Genomic DNA, 26114 nt, shown 5'->3' with positions numbered 1-26114 from the left:
ATTCAGAGAAAAATAAATGACAATTTGTTGGCTTCATCAATTCATTTTTATTTTTTTTGCTTTTTCAAAATAATTTCTGTGTTGAACATAGACTTGTTCTGTTTCAGTTCAGGATAGCACAGAATCAGCTCCACTGTAACACTGTTTTGAGAAACCTTCCCATTAAACATTTAAAAGAACCTGAATTTTTTTTTAGATATTTCAAGTGTCAGCTAAAGGCTGAGTGAATTGACCAGTTATTATCAAACTGTATATACAACAGCCCATAGTTTCTGGAATGCTATCATATAATTGTTAACTGTACAACACTTTCGTTTACATTGCTACACAAGTTTGATCTGTACACAACAATTGTCAAAATAAACATATTTTGTCATTTTCTGTTCTGATATTTGTTCATAAAAAAGAATAAAATCACAACCTGGTGTCTAGACAGCACAATGCTACTTCTGTATTGCATTACTGCACAACGAGGTCACTATTTTCAACAAAAAATGTTAAAATATTTTCAAAGACCCTCTTAAAACGTACTAACAGTTGAAATCTTACAAATAGAAAACCAAAATTCAGTTCTTATACGCTAATAAGGTAAAAGAAAAGGTAAAGCAAAATATCAAACGTTATTTTGCAGTAATAATGAACACTTAAATTCTGCAGCATTCGTTGACATTGGGCCATTTAACATTAAATTCATCTTAAACAATAACAAGCACTCAGCACTTCACATCCCTTAATACAGAATGCTGTAATGTGGACATTCATTAGAAGATTATGACAGGCCTCTTTTGTGTAAGCCATAAAATCAGTAATTGTGTGTGGATGTACAAACTCTACAATACTGGCAGTGTAAAAGAACAAAACAACAGAGATTTCTGACAGAAAAGACCTCAACCTTAATGACATACATTAAAAGTACAGAAAGTCAGTGCTCAGGGTACAGAGTTAATCAGCTCATTTTGTTTTAGAACTATTCAGTGTGAAAAACAGGTTCAAAAACATTTATTAACATTTTTAATATTAACAAGGTTTTAACTGCCTTTGAAAACTTGGTATACTTCATGGCATTAGTTGATTGTATATGTTTATGTTGCCCTATGTCTCATACATGTCACATATGTCTCCAGTCCATAAGGACTTGCTGATACGTCACCCATTTACTGCCTTTTAGCTTTGTGTACAGTAGTCTGTGATTAATTCAGTCAGAAAAGGTTGAATAGAATCCATAATAGTACAAACATTTCACACATTTATGATAACATCCTCATCATCATCTCTGATATCCCCTGAGAGGCCATCATCTGACTGTCTGCTCTCCTGGTCTGTCAACCCACATGGGCCAATAATGTAGCGATAATCACCACCAATAGCCAACGCAGCCCCCGAGGACACTACAAGCCAGTCTTTTTCATCCTGCTCCATATCTGCACATTGCCAAAGCACGCCCAAGTGTGGGTCATAAGCACTCGGCGTGTTAGCGGTAGCCCCAAGCCCAGAATTCAGCTCCCCCTCACCATCTTCCATGTTCACATACAGCAGTGGCTCCTTTGTTGCTGCTGGAGAAATTCCAGACCAGAGACCCTCTAACTGAGCTACCAGTTGCTGGAAGCTGGGACGACACTTAGGCACAGGAGACCAGCAGCTATGCATGATCTCATAACTGGGTGGAAAAGAAGAAAGAAGCCAACAATTATTATTATATATATATATATATATATATATATATATATATATATATATATATATATATATATTTATTTTTTTTTTTTGTAAATTAGGAAATTGAGGTCAAAGTACATCAACTTCTGCATACATTCACATATTCTGTGCAATGTAAAAATGCATTCATAACAGAAAATCATTTTGTAAAATGAATTTAGATAAAGCCCTTAAGGCAAGGTCTTCATGTGTTATCATTCTTAGACAAGTGTTTTTCTCCCTTGTGAAAGTTGCTCCAGTTCTTCAAAATAAAACAAATAATAAAAAGGAGGGTGGTGATTCCATATATAGGTGAAATTGTGCTTGCAAAATGTATACATATACTGCACTATTTTATTCTAAGATAACCATCGACTATTCATTATGGGTCTAATGATACACTTAAGTAACATTTCATTTAATTCATGATGCTACCTGTAGTTTAATTCGGAATATTTGAAACAAAATTTGAATGAAGAAAAATTTAGACAAAATTCAATGCAAAACAAATGCATTTTTGTCTGAATAAAACAAAATAAATTAGTGATTACTGGGAACAGAGGATTAATCCTGAAAACAAAATGTTCACAATTTAAAAATAAACAAATGATTAAATTGCATGGACTAAGCCAAATGTCTAACATGGGAAAATTTATAAGTAAAACATAATGAGCTCTGTAACAGCACCTGACATTATTTTTGTGTAAAATGTAAAATAAAGCTCCAAAGTGGACTATCTGTGGCCACTTCCTTTGGCAATCTAAATTGCAGCAGTGAGCTTCTGGTGTCATTTCAAAGGTACTGAGGAGCTCCATTCAACTACATTCCATGTAGTTGTGTAACCATAGAACCACTGTGATCTGGAGCTGCTGGTTACTGAACAAATGTAGACGATTCTCTGTTGCAGGCTTTCCCTAAAATAATGCAATCATGTGACCTGACTGCTGTTTATAATGTAGATTTTAAATCTATAGATTGTGCAGATTTGACTTCTGGCATTCAAATAGTCAAACCATCAGATTGTTAAATCACAATGCATCATGTCAATGCACTATTACAGTCCTAGTATTAATTATTTCAACGTACAAGTGCAATGTGCACATTTTATCCTGAGTAGAGCTTAAGCCAAGTCAACAACAAATCACCTACTCAGCAAGAGATCCTACAATTTCACATTTTTGTTCATTTTAATTCATTAAAAAAAAAAAAAAAAAAAAGTAAAAAAAGATTTTGAACGTACATGTCATCAGGACAGTCAGGGGGCTGTTTGAGCCTTTCACCCTTAATGAGGTATTCATAGACTTCCGAGTTCTCCACCCCAGGATAAGGAGTTTGTCCTCGAGCCATTATTTCCCACATGGTCACCCCAAAAGCCCACTGAGAAAAAACACACAAAATAGTCTCATACAATATTTTCAATAAAACTGCTCCTAAACATGAATGAGCTTGTAAGTAGTCCATTGATGGTCCATCTTAACTCTGACCAAGTTTGTGTTTTTATATAATGTATCATGTACAGTCTCAGATTTATTAGCACACATTTATAAAGTTTTTAATATAATAGTCACACTAATCAAGGCAGCATCAACAGCGATTAAAATTATTCTGAATGTATGCTTATCAAAAGGCAATTTATAAATACACACATATTACAAGTCACATATAATTACCACATCACTTTGCGTTGTATAAACGTTGTCAGCCAAACTTTCCAGTGCAATCCACTTCACTGGCAACTTTGAGACAGATCCTTGTCTGTAATAATCACCACTGTAGATCTTCTTAGAAAGACCAAAGTCTGCTACGCATACAGTCATGTTTTCATTTAACCTAAAACATATAAGTGAAACTAATAAAATAAGATTCACTTTGGTAGGCCATTATATGAAACGTGAAATTTGTTTGCTAGATACTAAAGATGCTCATTGAAGCTTGGTTTAAAATGTTATTAGGCAGACTTACATGCAGTTGCGAGCAGCTAAATCCCTGTGGATAATGTTTTTACTGCCAAGATATTCCATTCCCCGAGCAACATCAAGCATAAACTGAACAAGAGTTTGAAGGGAGAGATTCTGTAGGAAATATAAACAGGGTGTGAAGCATTTTTTAAAGTTTCTCCACAAAATATTACACAGTGCAAATCCATGTCAATGAATACTTGCATGAGTGCTGTGCTAAAGTACTTAAATATGAATGAAGAGGATTTTTTCAACAAACATTAAATGTAGTCTATCTGTTTGTTATATAATATATAATGTTTCAGAACCACCCGGGATAAACGAAAATCCGCGATAAACCGACGCCACCCCAAAAATGCTATTTCATGTATACAGTACTGTATTAACATTTTACTTCATTTTATAATTAATAGTTATATTTCTATTAATTAATGTTATTATTTCAACATATAACTCCATAAAAACAATCCCCTATAAGTTTTTGGGTCTATAGTGCTATCTGCGAGAGACCGGGTAATCAGCCAAACTAATTAGTCATGTGGCAAATGCAATTTCGTGATCAACCGTGGCGTGAGATTCGAACTGCGGTAAAGCGGGGGATTACTGTACTTTTTACATAATTCCAATTTACAGTTTGCTACTGCTGTTTATGTTTATGCAAACCAGGGGTTATACTTACAAAGGGTTCATCCCCTAGACGGGACAGAAGAAGAAAAGTATGCAGGTCACCATGCTTCATAAAGGGCAGGATCACCATAGGAATAGGTAACCTTTGCTGGGGTCGTCTATGCATACTTACACCTGTCAGAGAGCGACACATTTTCTGTGATTTACATTTAGTTAATTGAATAGTCAGACAATTCATACATCACAGAAGTGAGTACACCCCTCACATTTCAGCAACCATTTTAGTATATCCTCTCAAGGGAAAATACTATAGAAACGAAACTTGGATATATTTTAGAGAAGTCAATGTACAGCTTGTATAGCAGTATAGATTTACTGTCCTCTAAAAATAACTCAACATACAGCCAGTTATTGTCAAAATAGCTGGAACAAAAGTGAGTACACCCTAAATGATAACAGCTGTATGTCGTGTAACCATGCAAATCCATGTCCTATTCATCATGTTCATGTTTGTGTCTGTTTGACAGGACCATACAAATTTTTGTATCTTGTATTAGAGCAGTTCAAATTTGGTGCTTTGAGTACAATTCTCTCATACTGACCAACATGGCATTATTCAACATGGCACCTCATGGCAAATACTTTCTTAGGATTTGAGAATTAGAATTGTTGCTCTTTAAAAAGATGGCAAAGGCTATAAGAAGAGTTACAGTACACTGGCCAGGGTCATACAAAGGTTTTCCAAGACAGGTTTCACTCGGAACAGGCCTAGTAAGGGACGATCAAAGAAGTTAACCCTTGTGCTGTGCGTCAGGTGCAGAAGTTGGTTCCAAAAAAGAGAGGCGCATGAGTGCTGCCAGTGTTGCTTTAGAAGTTGCAGAAGCAGAATGTGTGCTTGTTAGTGCTCAGACCATACCCTAGACCATACGCCACATGTTGAGTTATTTTTAGAGGACAGTAAATCTGTACTGCTATCCGAGCTGCACGATCTACAGGAAAAATTGTATAATCCTCATCATGTGAAAATGGTGTAGTTTAATGAAGTGTTATTGTGTAAACTGTGTTTTGTACTTCTGGACTGTCGCACTGGATCTGTTCTGTTCCACCTCGCTCACGATAGTGATGGATTAAATTAAACCGGTGTAAACAAACAATACATCTAAAAGCAGCAAATAACAGCTGCAGTAAATTATTACATTTTTAGTCACTGTTGTGGTTTTCAGTGATTGTTTATGCATTTGTACACCAATGCATATTTTTTAAGTTTTTAAATTTTTTTTCAAGCCTCTTAGCTTGCTGCGCTTTTCCATTCCATTGTTTTTTTTGCATTCGTCCACATCAACAGTAACTTATATGTTTTCAAACATGAATTACTGCAGCTTTATTACGTTAAAATGCTTGTTTTCAATGTTTGTATATAAAATATTTGCATATATCATTTTATTATTATACAAAATTCAATTTATTATATATTATAGATACTTATATCTTCTCAACTGTACAAAATGTCTGTGTATTTTTTTTTAAACATACATTGTCAAAACAATGTTGTATTATATTTTATATAACATTTTTTAAGCATGGTTGTCAACTTACCATCTGCAATTATCATTAAAAACAATAGAAATAACCCAGAAAGAATGAATTTGTTAAATAAGAAATCCCCCATGAACTCCTTAACAAGCAGCTACTATAAACATTAAAATATCTAAATTAAAGATTAAACTCAATATGTGGCTTTTGCATTTTTAAGTACACTTTTAAAATATAATATAATATAATATCATATCATATCATATCATATAATTAATACCCTGAATTAGGGTTTTACATAGTTATAATAAGCAAAACATCAAATAAAGTAAAAAGTAAAAAATAAAGAAAGTAAGAAAATCTAGTTAATCAAGAAATATCATATATATTCCACTAGATTTTGGAGAGTGGACATGGAAATTATGTCCATTCGGCTACAAGAGCATTAGTGTGACCAGGCACTGATGTTTGGTGATAAGGCCTGAGGTGTATTCCATTTCATCCCAAGGGTGTTCAGAGGAGATTAGGTCTGGGCTCTGTGCAGGCCACACAAGGTTTTTTATACCAAACATGTCTTTATAGACCTCACTTTGTACACAGGGGCATAATTAAAAAGCTTCTGTATAGCCCCCGTAGTTCCAGTGAAGTAAAAGACATATATATATATATATATATATATATATATATATATATATATATATATATATATATATATATATATATATATATAGCTGTGTGAGAAGGTTTACACACACATATTATATATACACATTTACATACACATACATACATCGACATTATGAAATTACCTACAATATTACATATTTTCAGTTGTTTCACACTTTTTTGTTATGTATATAATTCCACATGTGTTAATTCATAGTTTTGATGCCTTCAGTGTGACTCTACAATTTTCATAGTCATGAAAATAAAGAAAACTCTTTGAATGAGCAGGTGTGTCCAAACTTTTGGTCTGTACTGTATATATCAGGGGTGGCCAACCCGCGGCTCGCGAGCCGCATGCGGCTCTTTGGCCGGTTTCATGCGGCTCTTACGTTCATATCGATTTTTGTGTGTTTGTTTTTTAATGTGCGTGTTCGCTTTGCTTAAGTTCAATACGGTATTTTTAAGACTTAAATGAGCTTGCCCCCTACTGGGAAACTTTGCGGTATATCAAACCTTGGCATGAGGCCAATCATAAATTACAGGGATGCACCGAGAATTTCGGAAATCCCTAAATCACCGAAACAACACAGCAGAAACACAATTGTAATGACGCAATAAAAAAGCGCAGCCAGCACACGGTTATCTGGATAAGAGCAACATGTCCGCGGTGTGTGGAGAGCGGTTTGCAAAACATGCAATGCTGAAATTTCAAGAGGGGGTGTATCTGCAAAGAGTTTCTCCAAGTCGGGTTTAATTTATCACCTGAAATCCAAACATCCCGATTGCCATTCTAAATATGAGAAGAACGCGGCGCAGAAAAGTAGTCAATCTGAGCATGCGCACTCCATCTGTAGAGAACGTTTTTGAAAAGGCAGGAAAGTTTTCCAGTGATGGTGCCAAGGCAAAAGGCATAACACAAAAAATTATGGATTTCATTGACTTTTGAATTATACTTTCATTTCTGTGCATCCCTAAAATATTATCGTTGGTGTGGCCCTCTGAAGGAATGCCAAAAAGCCCACTAAGTAACATGCATAGTAAAAGAAAAACGCTATTGTAAATTATTATATTTTTGTTTGTGGACTTGGTTAAACTAAGAGTTTGTGTGTGTGAGACAGTGCACACAATGTTCATTGTTGAAAATGACTGTCCTGTGGTCTTAGAACTGTAGGAGTCAATTTCTGTCATTATGTTGGTGTGTGACATTTACAATAAATCTGGCTGAGCAGAGGTGTGTGTGTGTGTGTGTGTGTGTGTGTGTGTAAGAGGAAGGGATGGGTGATGTTCATGTGTGCCCATGTGTATGTGGCTCTTTGCGGGAACACAGTGAAAAATGTGGCTCTCGGTCTCTGACTGGTTGGCCACCCCTGGTATATATATATATATATATATATATATATATATATATATACACACTTTTGGTTTATATATATATACACAAACACACACACACACACACACACACACACAAACTGTACATTTCATTACAGTGTTCTTATAAATCATAAGGAAGTTCTTGGACCTACCTATGAGCTGGATGACATTGGGATGATTAAAATCCTTCATGTGGGCAGCCTCTTTAAGGCACTGCTCTATATCACTTGAAGAGTTTATATCAGCTTTAAAAATAAAAATAATAGAACCTTAGTTAATAGATACTTTTCTTGTATTCAATGAGTAAAAAATGTTTACTTACTCTTCAGTACTTTTACTGCCACCTTTTGCACAGAGCTGTCCTCCATCTTAAGAAATGCCTCTCGTACTGAGCCAAACTCCCCTGCACATGAAAACAGATTTTCTACTAATTTAGTCTCACTCATTTTACATTAAATAACAGGCATGATTTGTATCGCTGTTAGGCTCATTATTTGTGAGTGAGCTCGCTCTCTATAAGCTTATGATTTGGCTGACATGTGAAGGGTAATGAATGTTTTGAATACACAAAGGTTTCCAGCCAAACCATTATATATTTTGCTTCCAACCCATTAAGATAACAAGGTCACACGGTATATTATAATCTCTAGTGAAATGCTAGTGGAAAATTATTACCTTTTCCTAGCATGTGCCCTAAGGTGAGAAGTCTTTCTGGGATAAGAACGTCCCGAAGCTTGGTCTTTAAATCATCGTTGATGCCCAGACTGTCCACTAGAGGGAGCACATCATTTTAAATGGACACATTTCAGCATACAGTGAGGTGAGGTACTGTGAGTTAAACTCGATTCATGCATGTTATTTACACATACATGTATGTTCTGGAAGCTCCGAACCCTGCCTATTGAAGGATCTTGCTGCAGTAAAGGACACCACAGATTCCATCCCTGATGACTTGAATGCAGATCTGATAAAATAAAATTCTTGCTAATAGACAGGAATATTTATAAAAATAATTTACAAGATGTATTATATAAACAAACTGAGGGCACAGTTGCATTTGCTCATGATTAGTCTGTTCCTAACTGTGCCAACTTACCCAAATTGAGATTCCTTGCTCCTGCGGTGTGCTAGGACTATTAGCAAAAGTCCCAGAACAGTGGCCACCAGCAGTCCAAACAGCAGACCCACCCACATGTGCCCCCTTGGAGACTGAGCCTGCACAACTGAAATAATAATCCATAGCTAATAATAAGCTATACAATAAGCTATGCTATCAGTTTGGTTTGTGTTAAATGTGTTTGCAAATAGTTTCAAGTCAATAGAATTTTCTCATTATTTACAAAAAATAAGTTTTAAGAAATTATCATGGGTAGTAATTTGTAATAAATGCATGATTTTTTTTAAATATTAGCTCAATCTATAATACCACCATACTGTGGACGGATTTTATAATTCTTCATCGATTTACCTGAAGCTGGCCTAATAAGCACTGGCTGGCTTAAGGGCCCACATCCTACCACTGTACAAGCAGACACTTGAAAAGTGGCATTGAAGAAGCGGGCACCTCCAGAGACATGAGCAAAGTTTTCCCTAAACAGTAATGGCTCCTGAAGAGAACGAAAGTGAAGTGTAGTTATTATACATTGTTACAAATACATATAGAACTAGTTAAGGTTTTCTCAAATAAAACTGGTGAAAGCCATGGCTGTCAGTGCAGAACACGCATCATTGCAACAGGATGACAAATTTGTCTCAATCATTTAATTTTATAATGAGGTTTTTTGAAAGGGGATATTTATTTGTAATTTATAAAAATGGTTTTCCACCATGGGAAAATCATCAGAAAATAAAAGTGGGTGCACTTTTTGGATTCATAATAAAATAATTTAATTCTGAATTTCCCTTAATTTCAAAACAGCTGTAATAATCTAAGTGAATGGATGTAATTCAATTCAGGGATGTTCTACAGTGTTTAATGTAAAAAGTTAATCATTCATTAATTTTAAAAAGTTATCTTTGATAAATTGCTCAGCTATGAGTTGACAAACAGTTTAGGAGATTTTGGTGGTATCATTAATTCTGTTTAATGTCGAGCTGTACACCACTCATTGATATTAGAACAACACTTCCTGTTATGCTTTAGTCCATATTTAATACACAGTAAACATGTGATTCTGGCCTTACAGTTTAGACAGTCTAAACAAATCCACTTCTATATAAAATAAACAGGTTCACATTTCTATCGCAACATAAACACAGGGGTAGCAAATGATATTCACTGTTTCTGACTGATGGAAAATGAACTGATGCAGTGACCAAAATATATATCTGTCTGAGTGCATTTGGGATACAGATATTAGGAGATTTTAAAAGAAGTATCATTACTATTATACCACATTTTTGTGTTCTGATGCCAACTATGTATCAGGTCTATAAAAAATACAGATTACTGCATTCCAAGTCTTGTATAGCTTACACCCAGTTTACTTTAAGGTGTTGCCATTTACTAATGCTTATTGAATGTACCTGGACCTCTCCTCCCACGTTCCATTGCAGCTTATAGGCCAGTAGTCGTCCATTCAGCTCTTCTTCTTCGAGTGCTGACCAGGTCAGAGAAAGCTGTTGTTCCGTCAGGTGAAAGCTTAAGTTCTTGGGTGCTGCAGAGGGCACTGTATAGGACAGTCAGAAATAATTCAAGATAAAAAAAATATCCTCAACATTTGACTCATAATATTTGAAACCATCTGAGAGTAATATCAATAATGAGCAGTGGGTGGCAGCACAGTAAGCCCTGCATAAGACATTGAGATGGATTTGGGACACACACACAATAGAGCATTGTACCAGCAAGACTGGAATCCAGTGGACTGAGGCCAGTCTTGCCAGTTTACAAATATAAACAAGATCAGCAGCAGAAAACCCCACTGGTCTTCCAGCCAGCCCAGCCAGCTCTTCTCTCTAACCTCAACCCCCAGCAGCTGCCTGGGGCTGTGGGCCCAATCCAGAGTTGCTAGGTTTCACCTGAATCCTGTTTATTGACTCTAAAATCTTACTATGTAGGCGAGTCACAGGGTAAAGAATAATCTACAAGTGGATCAAAGCATCTGCAACAAATAGGTAGTCTCATAGATTTGACTGATTTGATCTTTCAGGGATTAGAAATAAGCTAAAATAAACAAACACATTACATCATTAATGGAACTAGTCACGTAGGAGATTGAAGGCTTTAATTTGAGTTAAATTCCTAACAACTGAACCTTTCCACCTTCCTCTTTGCTTCTCAAACATTTGTGCTGCACTAACATACTTGATGGCAAACACATGATCAGAAACAATTTAGTGTGTGACCTGTTGAGTCACCATTTCTTATCAAGGGTTGCATATACCTGCTTCTGGAGTCTGAAAGTTCATCCATGGTGAAAAAGGGGAGGATCCAACCTCATTACTACAGCAGATTTGGAAACTGTAATTGGAGTGACTGCTGAGTCCACCAATCATGTGCTTGAAGGGTGGGACTGTAACTTGTTGGTCAGGAAGTTTCACCTTTCTCCTGGAGTTCTTAAACATCTAAAGACAGATTGGGTGCCGGTGGAGGGAAATTCTCGATTATTCATTATGTTCTAATCTGTGAATTTTTGTTCTGGAACATTTACACCCTAACTAAAGGGAGGACAGCTCTCCCTTTAACACGTTATCTGAAATCAGTTGCATTTCACAGACTCTAGGCAATATTAGGTGAACTTAGTAACATTTGGTGACCTTCATTCAAGTAGCTTAGAAATAACACTATAAATGAGACAAATGGAACAGTACAAAGAAAATGTATTTACTGTTTATTGCACTGAGTAAAATATGTGCTTTTCAGATACGTGTAGTACCTGAATGGTGCAGGTTGACAAGTCAGAATAGCCAGTGAACCCTGGGCTCCACATGAGAGTCACATTATCAGACAACTGGTCAATCTGTATATCCTTTGGAGAATCAGGTAGTACTGAAGATAAAAAAAAATTGTATAGCGCAAAGTGAAAAAAAGCAAGTGTACTTATGAACAAACAAGAATTTAGGGCACATAAAAAAATAAATAATAAAGAAAATACCAAATGAGCTATGAAATAGCTCTGTTTTTGCAATTTCTCTGAGCATTGCATGGTCTGACCTTATATTTGGGGTAATGTCCCAAAATTTGCTGAGACGTCCACTCCTTCGAACTATCAAATGTTTTCCACTTAAATGTGAATAATGTTCTTTACTGTAGAGTTATGGACTTGAAATTGTTAGAAAATGGCCTTATAACCCTTCCCCAACAAAGTTTTTAATGTTTATTGCACTGAGAAAATAATGTGAGCTTTCAGATAGTAATATAGAATTAACTAATATAGTAACTGTATAGTAACTAATGGAGCAGGTGGGGGAAAAAAAAGTCAGTGAACCCTGGTTTCCACATGAGAGCCACATTATCAGACACCTGGTAAATCTGTATATCTTTAGGAGAATCAGGTAGTACCGACAAGTTTATACTGTAAAGTGCTTCTTTAAGATCACTGTTGACTCCTCCTTAGCGTTGTGTTAACACACACCCAAATGCTCCAGACCAGCAAAGTGCTCAAATTTGGGTTTTTATAGAGGTGGTCACACTTGCTGATGACAAGAATAGAAAAGCCTTTTACTTAGCAGCAGCCAGTTGCTACTTAGCCTCTTAAATCCTATGGAAGCTGTAAAGATGTACTTTGATTTTTCATACAATTTTACCTTTTCGCTTTATTTTTGTGAAAAAAATAATGACACTGTAATATAACACGACATATTACAATGTGGCATTATTGTCTGAGTTTCTTATTATTATTTAGTAGTGTGATTAAAGTAGATTGATTTTGCTTACATTATACAAATATATATACATAAAAAAAATGTATATATATATATATATATATATATATATATATATATATATATATATATATATATATACACATACATATACATACATACATATATATATATATATATATATATATATATATATATATATATATATATATATATATATATATATATATACAGTACAGACCAAAAGTTTGGACACACCTTCTCATTCAAAGAGTTTTCTTTATTTTTATGACTATGAAAATTGTAGAGTCACACTGAAGGCATCAAAACTATGAATTAACACATGTGGAATTATATACATAACAAAAAAGTGTGAAACAACTGAAAATATGTCATATTCTAGGTTCTTCAAAGTAGCCACCTTTTGCTTTGATTACTGCTTTGCACACTCTTGGCATTCTCTTGATGAGCTTTAAGAGGTAGTCACCTGAAATGGTCTTCCAACAGTCTTGAAGGAGTTCCCAGAGATGCTTAGCACTTGTTGGCCCTTTTGCCTTCACTCTGCGGTCCAGCTCACCCCAAACCATCTCGATTGGGTTCAGGTCCGGTGACTGTGGAGGCCAGGTCATCTGGCGCAGCACCCCATCACTCTCCTTCTTGGTCAAATAGCCCTTACACAGCCTGGAGGTGTGTTTGGGGTCATTGTCCTGTTGAAAAATAAATGATGGTCCAACTAAACGCAAACCGGATGGAATAGCATGCCGCTGCAAGATGCTGTGGTAGCCATGCTGGTTCAGTATGCCTTCAATTTTGAATAAATCCCCAACAGTGTCACCAGCAAAGCACCCCCACACCATCACACCTCCTCCTCCATGCTTCACGGTGGGAACCAGGCATGTAGAGCCCATCCGTTCACCTTTTCTGCATCGCACAAAGACACAGTGGTTGGAACCAAAGATCTCAAATTTGGACTCATCAGACCAAAGCACAGATTTTCACTGGTCTAATGTCCATTCCTTGTGTTCTTTAGCCCAAACAAGTCTCTTCTGCTTGTTGCCTTTCTTTAGCAGTGGTTTCCTAGCAGATATTCTACCATGAAGGCCTGATTCACACAGTCTCCTCTTAACAGTTGTTGTAGAGAAGTGTCTGCTGCTAGAACTCTGTGTGCCATTGACCTGGTCTCTAATCTGAGCTGCTGTTAACCTGCGATTTCTGAGGCTGGTGACTCGGATGAACTTATCCTCCGCAGCAGAGGTGACTCTTGGTCTTTCTTTCCTGGGGCGGTCCGCATGTAAGCCAGTTTCTTTGTAGCACTTGATGGTTTTTGTGACTGCACTTGGGGACACTTTCAAAGTTTTCCCAATTTTTCGGACTGACTGACCTTCATTTCTTAAAGTAATGATGGCCACTTGTTTTTCTGTACTTAGCTGCTTTTTTCTTGCCATAATACAAATTCTAACAGTCTATTCAGTAGGACTATCAGCTGTGTATCCACCTGACTTCTGCACAACACAACTGATGGTCCCAACCCCATTTATACGGCAAGAAATCACACTTATTAAACCTGAAAGGGCACACCTGTGAAGTGAAAACCATTTCAGGTGACTACCTCTTGAAGCTCATCAAGAGAATGCCAAGAGTGTGCAAAGCAGTAATCAAAGCAAAAGTTGGCTACTTTGAAGAACCTAGAATATTACATATTTTCAGTTGTTTCACACTTTTTTGTTATGTATATAATTCCACATGTGTTCATTTATAGTTTTGATGCCTTCAGTGTGACTCTACAATTTTCATAGTCATGAAAATAAAGAAAACTCTTTGAATGAGAAGGTGTGTCCAAACTTTTGGTCTGTACTGTGTATATATACACAAAATTATACAAATATATAAATGTATAATTTATGTAAATCTAGCTATGGTGTCCCCATACTTTGGGCCATATATAGTAGGATTCTTATACCAACAGCTCCTAAAAGCCCATACTTTGTTTAACAATGGCATAAAGCATTTTGTTGTTGACCATGACAGGTTTTAATATTTATTAATTTGTTTATTTTAACTGACTACATCCTACATTTTGGATTAAAACTATTAGAGAATTGTGAAGAAAAGTAGTACTAAAAGGTTTTCACAGATTTACCAATAAATTGAATTTAACACCATGACTAAAATGACTTCTGGCATTATGATCGCCTTATGCCATATTTGCAAATGAGACCTTGGTAAAAAGCTGTAAGAATTCCTTTAACCCATTAAGCAGCTCTGTTATGTTGTACAGTTTGTGTTAGATAAGAATAAAGCACACAAACTCACCTTTAATATACACGGTGCCAGTCCGTGACACAGAAATACCTCTAGCATTCTTGGCTTCACAGTAATATTTTATGCTGGTATTCACACCTAGAGAAAATAGAGGTTGAATAGTTAATGAGCATGTTGTTTTATATCTACCATCCCTTTAACCTTATTAAATAGCTCCTTTTAGCTGGAGGCCACTAGGAAGAAACAATAAAAGATAAGATTAAGATGTCTACTGAACTACAACCCCAACCCTATTTCTCCAGATGCTTTTACAATTTTGATGATGTTATGTACTGTAAATAAATAGTTATTCCTCGAATAACTCGAGTAAATGGGATACACAAAAAAAATCATTTAAACAATTTATTTTGTTTAGTCCATTAAACTACACATGGAGCATTGTGTTTCACCACGGACCAATATTACTGACACTCCACCCGCTAAACTCTGGAGCGTTCTAGACAGGTAAGCAGATGCACTGCAGAATGAAAAAAATAGAGGGGTGAGGAGACAATTCATATAGAAGCCTGTTTTTGCCACATAAAAAAAGTATGCCCAATTTAAATCTTTTTTCTTCTCACCATTCTGACTTTTTTTGCCAATCGGGCAGCGTCACCCCCTCTGTAGTGCCAGAAAGCGTACATGTTGAAAATGAAATCGGCTACAATAAATAGAATCCCACGGTATCAAACGAAGCCTTCGATCCCTGGAGAGAACTCTGTCTAACAATCAGCTCTGGAGGAGACGGAACAAGATGAAGCGGAGGAGCCTTATTCATACACCAAAGCTTCAAACTTTAGGTCGACAGCATGGTTACCGGTGGATGCAAGTGTTGGATGTTTACAAGAAACAAAGTCAGAATTAGTAAAAGAGTAATGAGATTTTTCTTTTATGTTTTCATTTATAATTTTTATTTATTAATATATTTGTATTTGCATTTTGATGTAAAATGGCAATTAAATGCACTAAATGGGTTTAGTTTTCACAGATATTTCTGGTATGCAATTTCAGCAATAAAATGTTAATTTTTCTAAAAAGGCAACAAATTACTTGTTCATTTTAAGAGACCCATTTTATTTTGTATATTTAGTAATGCGCTCTAATTAAAAAAAAAACTTCTTATCCGATTACTCAATTAATCGATGGAATAATCGGTAGAATACTCTAAAATATTTTATAGCTACAGCCCTATATTTAACTGTTTTTTAATTTTATGTTAAGGAATATTATTCTGAAATTGTTTCACAATTTTCACAGATTTCACAGACACAGTCTTTCAGATTGGTAAAGCTCTGCACATCTTTACTTTTGAGAGATTCTGCCTCTCAAAGATGTTTCTTTAACTGTTTAAGTTTAATAACATTTACAATTTTCAGACTTTTTTTTGCCCCGTCCCAACATTTTTGAGATGTGTAGCAGCCATTAATTCAAAATGACCTTATTTGTTTCCTTAAAATGGTAAATTTATTCAGTTTAAGCATTTGATATGTTTTCTATGTTTTATTGTGGATAAAATATGGGTTTATATTTTTATTTTCAGTTTACACAGTATCTCAACTTTTTTGGAATTGGAGCTAAAAGTTACAGTTATGATTAGCAGAGACACTGACTTACTCTAAGCAGAAAAAAACCCATGCACTTACATCTACAACACCAAATGGAAAATTTGTCTGAGCATTATTGATTTCTGTAAAGCACTTCACAGCAACAAAGGAAGTAGGAGATGTTACATAACAGAAATGATAGGGTGCTGAAATATCACTGGCGGGCAAAAACAGGAATCTGTAGAAGGATGGAACGAATGGAAGAATGCAATTGCAGAGGCATTGAATGCCACGATTGGGAAATTTAACCGCCACCTCCTTTGTCTCCTTAGAGTTTGCTGTGATAATAGTGTCACACCAGATCCAAGAAGAATGCCAGGCATCTCAAACACATTATTACGCTTGAAACAAAAATACAACCATACAACAAGTGATATTTTAGCAGTGACCTGCATGCCTTCATATGCATCATTTAGTCTCTGAATTTAGTCTGAACAGGTACAATTACCACAGTCACACCCATGTGTGAACAAAAGCAGTCAAATAAATGAGATAATTGTAAGTCACTCTGAAAAAAGGGCACCTGTCAATCCCCACAAAAGTAAAGGAATTTGTATTAAGCCAAATGTTAGACTCATCTGAACCTTACAAAACCTTGACAGTTGCAGATTTCTAGAAGATGGTAGAATTTGTAAATAAAGTCCTTAGGTTACATCGATATATAAGGATTAATTTACTTAAATTTAATTATATATATATATATATATATATATATATATATATATATATATATATATATATATATATTGCCTTGCGAAAGTATTCGGCCCCCTTGAACTTTGCGACCTTTTGCCACATTTCAGGCTTCAAACATAAAGATATGAAACTGTAATTTTTTGTGAAGAATCAACAACAAGTGGGACAAAATCATGAAGTGGAACGAAATTTATTGGATATTTCAAACTTTTTTAACAAATAAAAAACTGAAAAATTGGGCGTGCAAAATTATTCAGCCCCTTTACTTTCAGTGCAGCAAACTCTCTCCAGAAGTTCAGTGAGGATCTCTGAATGATCCAATGTTGACCTAAATGACTAATGATGATAAATAGAATCCACCTGTGTGTAATCAAGTCTCCGTATAAATGCACCTGCACTGTGATAGTCTCAGAGGTCTGTTTAAAGCGCAGAGAGCATCATGAAGAACAAGGAACACACCAAGCAGGTCCGAGATACTGTTGTGGAGAAGTTTAAAGCCGGATTTCAATACAAAAAGATTTCCCAAGCTTTAAACATCCCAAGGAGCACTGCAAGCGATAATATTGAAATGGAAGTAGTATCAGGCCACTGCAAATCTACCAAGACCTCTAAACTTTCAGCTCATACAAGGAGAAGATTGATCAGAGATGCAGCCAAGAGGCCCATGATCACTCTGGATGAACTGCAGAGATCTACAGCTGAGGTGGGAGACTCTGTCCATAGGACAACAATCAGTCGTATACTGCACAAATCTGGCCTTTATGGAAGAGTGGCAAGAAGAAAGCCATTTCTTAAAGATATCCATAAAAAGTGTCGTTTAAAGTTTGCCACAAGCCACCTGGGAGACACACCAAACATGTGGAAGAAGGTGCTCTGGTCAGATGAAACCAAAATCGAACTTTTTGGCAACAATGCAAAACGTTATGTTTGGCGTAAAAGCAACACAGCTCATCACCCTGAACACACCATCCCCACTGTCAAACATGGTGGTGGCAGCATCATGGTTTGGGCCTGCTTTTCTTCAGCAGGGACAGGGAAGATGGTTAAAATTGATGGGAAGATGGATGGAGCCAAATACAGGACCATTCTGGAAGAAAACCTGATGGAGTCTGCAAAAGACCTGAGACTGGGACGGAGATTTGTCTTCCAACAAGACAATGATCCAAAACATAAAGCAAAATCTACAATGAAATGGTTCACAAATAAACATATCCAGGTGTTAGAATGGCCAAGTCAAAGTCCAGACCTGAATCCAATCGAGAATCTGTGGAAAGAACTGAAAACTGCTGTTCACAAATGCTCTCCATCCAACCTCACTGAGCTCGAGCTGTTTTGCAAGGAGGAATGGGCAAAAATTTTAGTCTCTCAGTGTGCAAAACTGATAGAGACATACCCCAAGCGACTTACAGCTGTAATCGCAGCAAAAGGTGGCGCTACAAAGTATTAACTTAAGGGGGCTGAATAATTTTGCACGCCCAATTTTTCAGTTTTTTATTTGTTGAAAAAGTTTGAAATATCCAATAAATTTTGTTCCACTTCATGATTGTGTCCCACTTGTTGTTGATTCTTCACAAAAAATTACAGTTTTATATCTTTATGTTTGCAGCCTGAAATGTGGCAAAAGGTCGCAAAGTTCAAGGGGGGCGAATACTTTCGCAAGGCACTGTATATAGCAATCACACCACAATTTTCAGAAAATCTTCAGAATCTTCAGAAAAAACAATTAAATATTGATTACAAATTATTTATACACAGATCACTTCCCCTATTTCCTATTTCTTTTTTAGCCAGACGGTTTAGGCTTTACAGGAGATTCGGTACACAGGACATGAAGGATACATGTATGTTTATGAGTGCCAACAATGAAAAGCAACACTATTTAAATGTGTCAATTTCAATTATCTATCATAATTGTTTTTTTTAAGATCCAGAGAGGTGCCAAAAGAAAAATGAACATGAAGCATGTTTGTCTTTTGATTGTCTAATTATTTTCAACACTACAGCAAGGCAGTGGTTTGGAGCATATGTGTAACCTCCAGCTGTTGATTGCTACAGTTGACCTTTTTGGTGGAAGTACAACTGGGCTTTTACGACCATCTGAGCCTAATCAACATCTACTGTTAAATCTCCTCCCAGCCTGCCTACTTCACACCAAAAATGCTTTGATCTGTACCCAATAATCTATTGCCACCAGACCAGTCATCAGCTTCATCAAATGTAGTCTGTTCTCTGCCTCTCTGACAAAAAGTGTCCTATTGCAAATCTGTACTGAAGAACCTCCTAGGTGAGGAATCTGTAGACTAAGATTATACATATAGTTAATCCAATAAAACAACAGTGAATTCTATACAACTGCCTCCTTAAAATATTTGTCCTTTACATAAATCCTGCCTTCCTGCCACCATATAACACTACCTGAGTAAGCAGTTGTAGGACGTCTCGAACACAGCTTGTGACATTTATCATTGAAATAAAAACAAACAAAAGCCATACAATAAACTGGGCTGGGAGTGTACTGTAATACATAACGTTGCAATAATAAAGACAGTTAGTCCTTTTCTCTTCTCTTTCTCCTCTGTTTGGAACATGAAATGGTATTTCCATCATTCTTTATTACAAAGATGGATGTTAAAAAGCCTGTGTACTTTTTATACAGCCTGGCCTTTAAGAATGCAAAAGATTCTCACATTACATAAAGATTTCGCTGGAGACCAAGCATAGTCACAGTTACCTTTTACCGTGAGCACAGATGGGGAAGGCTGAAAATCTCCTTCTTGTACTCCTCCCACCCACCAGAGAACCTGCACTGGTTCAGGAGGCCCAACAGCTTCACATGTCAGATTAAATGGAGCACCAGGAAATGTTGCTATATCGTGGGGTTCCGAAGTAAAGTGGGGTACGCCTGAGGAGCAGTCAGAAAGGTCAAATGGATTAATAATATTTAATAGTGTCATAAAAATGGAAAGTACAAAGAATAATATGTAATTAGGTGCATATTGGGCATGGATAAATATGGATGCTTTATGCAAATGTATGTTTATTATTAGTGAAACCATACTCAACATAGAGCACGAAGAGAAAATATTTTGCAATGCAAGTTATCGCTTGTAATAAAAGTAACATTTTAATAAAAAGGTTTTTTTGCTCGTCCCGCAAAGCATTCGTAAAGCACGTTACTTGCTATCCGAGTTTCCACTGTAAGTAAATCATCAGGAAACCAAGCGGAACTTTTGCTATGTTTCCACACGGACGGTTTTAATTGTCGGATGTGTGCATCATGGAGGATTTTGGTGCTTTGTTTGAGACTTGTCGCATCAGTAAAACAAATGTTAATGATTCAAAATTATTACTTGCTGGAGTTTACTTTTTTCATTGCTGATTGAAAAAAAAAGGATGTTATGAATAAATGTGTTGCGTTGAAGGTTTTAATTTTTGCCTCTTTTATTTTTATTTATATATTTAATAAAAATGGTCAAACAGTTAACACGCTATTCAATCTCACAGCACATTTTTGACACAGTTTAAAAATATTTGTTTTATATATCTTTGAGAAACATAATGAAATGCTTGGCCACATGTTGCTTAATTTTTAAACACTTTCAATGTGGCCAACAAAAGAAGGCAAAAAAAGAAAATGTGAAATTAAGCACTGTTTTTAGACACTTTATTGTAATCTGTAAATGATCTATTTACATATCTTTACAAAGTTATGACTCATCAGCCACAGATTTTCACTAATCTGATGCACCCGTAATTAATATAGTCATATATAGTATATTAATATAGTCTAACATTAGCCAATTTGAACACACATTAATACAGTTTATTTCACAATGATTTACAATCACTGTTCACTATTAAGAAAATCAAGGGTATTCCTTGTTTCAGGCTGAATAAATTGAGTTGGGACAAGAGCACTGATCAAAATGTTACTATGTGAGATGTGGAAAAATTAGATCTATGGGTTTTAGATAATATTTGACAGTGCAAAACCACTACGCCTTGTCAATCAAACCTTTTCATTTGACGATTGGCTCATCTGCCATTTTTCTTTGGAGTAAAAATAAAGACTCGTTTGGTATACCTTTGAGTAATAACTTGCAGCAGAATGCTCTAATGTAAAAATCCTCAGCTCCTACACAAACTGAGTACAGGTTTTCAGGAGTATTTATAGAATATAGATCTTTCTGGAGTAGCTTCTCAGTATCATTGAACAGCAATAAGTGTGTAAGCATGTGTAGCCGGAGAATGAACAGACCCACGGTATTGATTTACCTTCTACTGTGATCCAGCCTGGCTCAGAAGAGATGACTGTACCATGATGTTCAACCTCACACCAGTATTTCCCAGCATCTTGCTGCTGGACTGATTTCACACTGAAAATAATATGAATATATTGCTTATGTGACTTTACAAATCCATATGACAAAAAAAAAAAAAAAGTCCATCAGGATTGACAAAAGTATTAACAATAGTGTTCACTGAGAGAAGGGTCAATTCAGTATGCCAAAATATTCACACAAAAAGACATCATTAAAGCTAAAGTATTTTAAACAAAGTGAATTGATATTGTGAAAACCTGTTATCTCATACCTGCACGGATATACACGATAAAATATTTGTGCTTTCTTCATATTGTTTTATTCATAGCCTCACCTGCGCCGAATCTAAAAGACCTGCCACAAGCCCTAGAACGTCAGCCCTCATGCCAAAGATTAGCAGAAATGACTGCATCTGGTACACATACCCACATTCCCGATAGCCTGTGCATTACTCACAGCCAGCTCAACACATGGCTATCAACTCTGACAAGAGGATGACCACATCAGCTTGCAGATTTAAAGTGATGCTTTTTCCCCACCTAAAAGTCCAGGATAAATGCTGTCCATTTTGTTTATTTTTAAAAGGTTCTTGAGAAAAATAATCTCATGCCCAGAGTTTCTTATTTGCAGACACTCCCACAGAATTTTTCTGGCCTCTTACTGGTTCCACAAAGGTCTCAATACGAACACCAGACAGGCTCAGCAAGACATATTAGACAGATATGTATGTTAATAAGGCATGCAATCCAGAGGAAAATGGGCACATAAAAACTTTTGCTCCTGGGTTTACACTCTGGCCAAGATTGGTTGTGCTCTCTAGGTGCAAATCCCCAATGAGGAGTATTATACAATTACATTGCCCAGTTCAAAAGGCTGCAGGTAACTGGCTTCATACGTCTTGGATAAAGCATGTTAGACTTCACCATAGCTGGTTACCAGCTGTCATTTGATACTGAAGAGCAGGCTGGCAGAAATTGGCAGGTGACCAAACTGAGGATAAAATGCTCTAAAAATGTTTTAATATATATGGATAATCAAAAGAACTCATTCGTGGGACAATATAAGAATATTATTATTAAATAATCATTATTATTATTAAAAACACAATAATGATGTATGCTGAATTATGCAGCTTGGTGTTGGATTCAGGTGGTCAGACAGCATAGCATTGCTCATTAATAAAGCAAACCCTTTTGATAAACCATCTCTTGCTCGAAAACCAGATGGGACCTCCCTGCTTATGTGTGTGGAACCAGGATAGACTATTCTAGTCTTTTTTTCTGCAGGGTATACACAATTTAGATAGAAAGGTCAGCTGGTTTGAAAGGGGTTCTTTCTGTCAAACTGGAACAACCAGCTCTGAACAGATGAATGGTCCCCAACAACAACAACTGCTATTTATTTACAGCATTGTCACTGCTTTGTTACTTATGCTATTTTCTTGTCCCATGCCTATAGTGTAATATCAGAAGTATGTAAAACATCATTCTAAAAAAAGAATACCAAAAAAATGTGCTTACTTAAGCAATTACATATACTGATATACTCACAGAATGATTAGTATGTGCTATCTGGACAGATCTTGCAAGATATTCAAGATAATCAAAAAGAATATTGAAAATCAAAGAATTTAGCAAATATTTTTGCATATTTAATGGTTCTGGATATAACAAAGAACTTTTAAGGGAACCTATCAGTCAAATGACTCTACTTAGAACTTTCAACAGTTCCTCCAGATACACCAATCCTTCAAAATGTCTAACAGGCATATGATAATCCAAAGGTGAAATGAAAACACATGCATATAAAACCTAAAGATACTGTTTATGGTCCTTAGTGCTAATCCTAAAATTCCTGTAGAAACAGTTTTGTGGCTTCTTGAGCAGTCTGTCAATGTTAAGCGGTGTTTTATATAATGCTGTTGCTATCTATGACAGTGTAAAATGCTTAGTCACAGTTCATCAAATGTTCAAAGTTTACTGATCATATTGCTAACCACCAACTTGGAACCTTCAGTGAAAGAAAAACCCCTTTGCTAGAAACTACACAGACCCTAACAAGCAATTAGCATTCCTGATTTAATTCAATTAAAAACATTTCATGCTTGCTTCGAAGTTTGAATAGGAAAAAACAAACACATAAATAGATTTTATATTTATACAAAAAGTCAATTTTTTTTTTATAGTGCATTGTCACTTTAAAACTGTACCATGAAAAAACATTTGATTTTATATTATAGAAGTATAATAATACTATAATATTCTATAATAGTATAGAATAATTAACTTACTGCTGCCTTAGTAATCATCACACAGATGTGGTGTGATGTGGGGAGAAATACATCACAACACTTTCTCCAGTGGCTCTTACCTGTGATACGTCTCCCAATGATGGGTGTCTATAGTGATGTACATCTGGTCCATGCTGTAGAGTTTTTCTCCGTCCTTCATCCACACAATCTCCGGCTCGATTAAACCCTCAACAGCACAGCCTAGACGGACCATGTTTCCTTGTGTTACAGTGAGGTTGACTGGGTTCTTGGTAAACTTCAACCCTGACAGCACACAGGAAGAATATGAACCTCACAGCATTTCTTACAAGCAAACTAATTTAAATTTTACTTGTATAACAATTATCTTATAGACAGATAATTGACAATAGACAGTGCCACAAAACAGCTTTAAAGAAATCATTTCTATAAATACATTTTAATTAATAAGAATATCACTGGTTTTATCTCTAATGAGTGGCAATGGAAAATGCTGACACAATATGAGGAGGAACCCTTGAGAGAAACAGAAAAGGCAAACCCAGCTTCATGTGGGAATCATAAAAAATTCCCTTGCTGTGTATTATATGGTCACAAACTACAATCATGTAACCAGGAAACTCATTAGTTATATCATGAAGTCTATTTTTTTTAATGATCAGCTGTTCACTGATGAAGAACTGATAGCAAACCAGTTTGTGGCAATTGTAGTCCAAACCTATAATAGAATTGCTTCAATCTCATTATATTTATTATATTTATTAAAGACAGCAGGGCCTTTGACAGTCCAACTTGTTCTCTAAAGCTTTTAGAGCACTCATCGATTTTGGTATTTAACGTGCCAAATTTGTGAACCATCACGGCAGATTTCACATTTCCCGCAACTTAGGCAGCTTTTGTACTGTATGTGGTTGTGTGCTGTCCATTGTGCCTGAGCCACAGCACAGCCCTTTACAAAGTCCAAGTCGTGAGTCAGACCAGCAGATGTAATGCACGTTGCAGCAGGATGAAAGCGCTTCACTGTGGAAGGGCAGCTGGCTCTAACCGGCAAATTAGTCAAAACAATACATTCAATACATAATGTACCATCAGTAACTATTATGATCTGACTATTAAATTACATATCAAAGTCACAAAAATGTGGCTGTACTCTACGCATAAAAACAAGAGTTTTCACTGTACGCATATCTGTAAATATTAACCCGCAGTGTGGCTTCTGTAATGAAATCATTTCACTAATAACAACATACCATGCTCTAAATTCCTGCACAATTAAACTTCTTAATGATTTAGTATCATCTGTGGTTTAAAGGTAACCAATTTGTCAGATCTCTATGGAAAAGTGCACTCTGTGCAGTGGATAATGGTTCCACATGAACGGGCTAAAGATCCATTAGGTTACTAAACAACTTATCAACTATAAGGACCTATCTGGACTATAATTAATATCAACAGTTTACTACAATGGCTTAGGACTGAAATTTGCATAAACAGTACTGAACAATACACCTCAACAATGATGGAATTGTAAATAATGGAAATTCAGGGTCACCCAGATGAGGATGGATTTCCTTCTGAACTGGTTCCTCTCTGGATTTCTAACTCTTGCCATCTCAGGGAGTTTTTCCTGGCCACTGTCTTGCTCATTAGGGATAAATGTATAAGGGATACACTTACAGACATTTACACATCAATTCATACCTATTTATCTATATAAAGCTGCTTTGCGACAATGTCCATTGTTAAATGAGCTCTACAAATAAAACGGAATTGTAGAGAAAAACAAACTGGGATTAAAATAGTGTCCTTAAAGAATAAAGTAGCGACCAACGAGTTCATATCACTTACCTTGAGTTCTGCTCGCGTAGAGAAGAAACATGAGTAACATCAACAGATCTACCTCCATTATACCATAATCTAATAGGAGTTAGATCTGGATCAGTTTGAGATCACTTCGACCAGGCGAGATAAATGAGGTTTTGTCGCTGGAAGTGCAGGAGCCCATCAGAAGCTACACAGCGACACACACTCCAGCAAAAACAAACCTCGGATTACAATAATGCAAGCTTTTACTACTCTCCATACTAAATCGAGGAAGTCAAACTGAACGCTACATTTCGATTCGACAAACGACTCACAAAGTTGCAAATAAAACAGCAGGCAGCCCTGGAGGAGACTCCCAACTGTTTTTGCTCCACAGGGAGAAATTGCAGATAGCGCCCTCTAGCGGTACAGAAGAGCA

At 36.1% G+C, this 26114-nt stretch overlaps 1 protein-coding gene across 1 annotated transcript; it reads right to left on the bottom strand.

The window, feature by feature from the left end:
• Positions 1–23: 23 nt before the first annotated feature.
• tyro3 (TYRO3 protein tyrosine kinase) lies at positions 24–26114 on the bottom strand. Its single transcript, XM_046856625.1, has 19 exons — positions 25721–26114; positions 23974–24157; positions 21557–21657; positions 20013–20183; positions 14994–15080; positions 11732–11844; positions 11240–11420; positions 10380–10522; positions 9322–9460; positions 8950–9076; positions 8723–8817; positions 8529–8624; positions 8176–8256; positions 8006–8098; positions 4333–4454; positions 3658–3767; positions 3366–3525; positions 2936–3072; positions 24–1657 (listed from the first exon to the last, which is right to left on the bottom strand). The coding sequence occupies exons 1-19, from the start codon at positions 25776–25778 to the stop codon at positions 1240–1242; spliced, it is 2616 nt and encodes an 871-aa protein (XP_046712581.1). The 5' UTR covers positions 25779–26114; the 3' UTR covers positions 24–1239.

Source organism: Silurus meridionalis, chromosome 8 (assembly GCF_014805685.1).
Source record: "Silurus meridionalis isolate SWU-2019-XX chromosome 8, ASM1480568v1, whole genome shotgun sequence".
Classification (NCBI taxonomy): Eukaryota; Metazoa; Chordata; class Actinopteri; order Siluriformes; family Siluridae; genus Silurus; species Silurus meridionalis.
Note: the sequence above shows the minus strand (reverse complement) of the source record. Positions and strands in the feature narration are given on the sequence as shown.

Coding starts and splice junctions, on each gene's coding strand:
- tyro3 (XM_046856625.1), bottom strand. CDS start 25,778: ATGGAGGTAGATCTGTTGATGTTACTCATGTTTCTTCTCTACGCGAGC. Junction 21,658..23,973: donor CATTGGGAGACGTATCACAG/GTAAGAGCCACT, acceptor TATTATTTTCAG/TGTGAAATCAGTCCAGCAGC. Junction 3,768..4,332: donor GTCTAGGGGATGAACCCTTT/GTAAGTATAACC, acceptor TATTTCCTACAG/AATCTCTCCCTTCAAACTCT.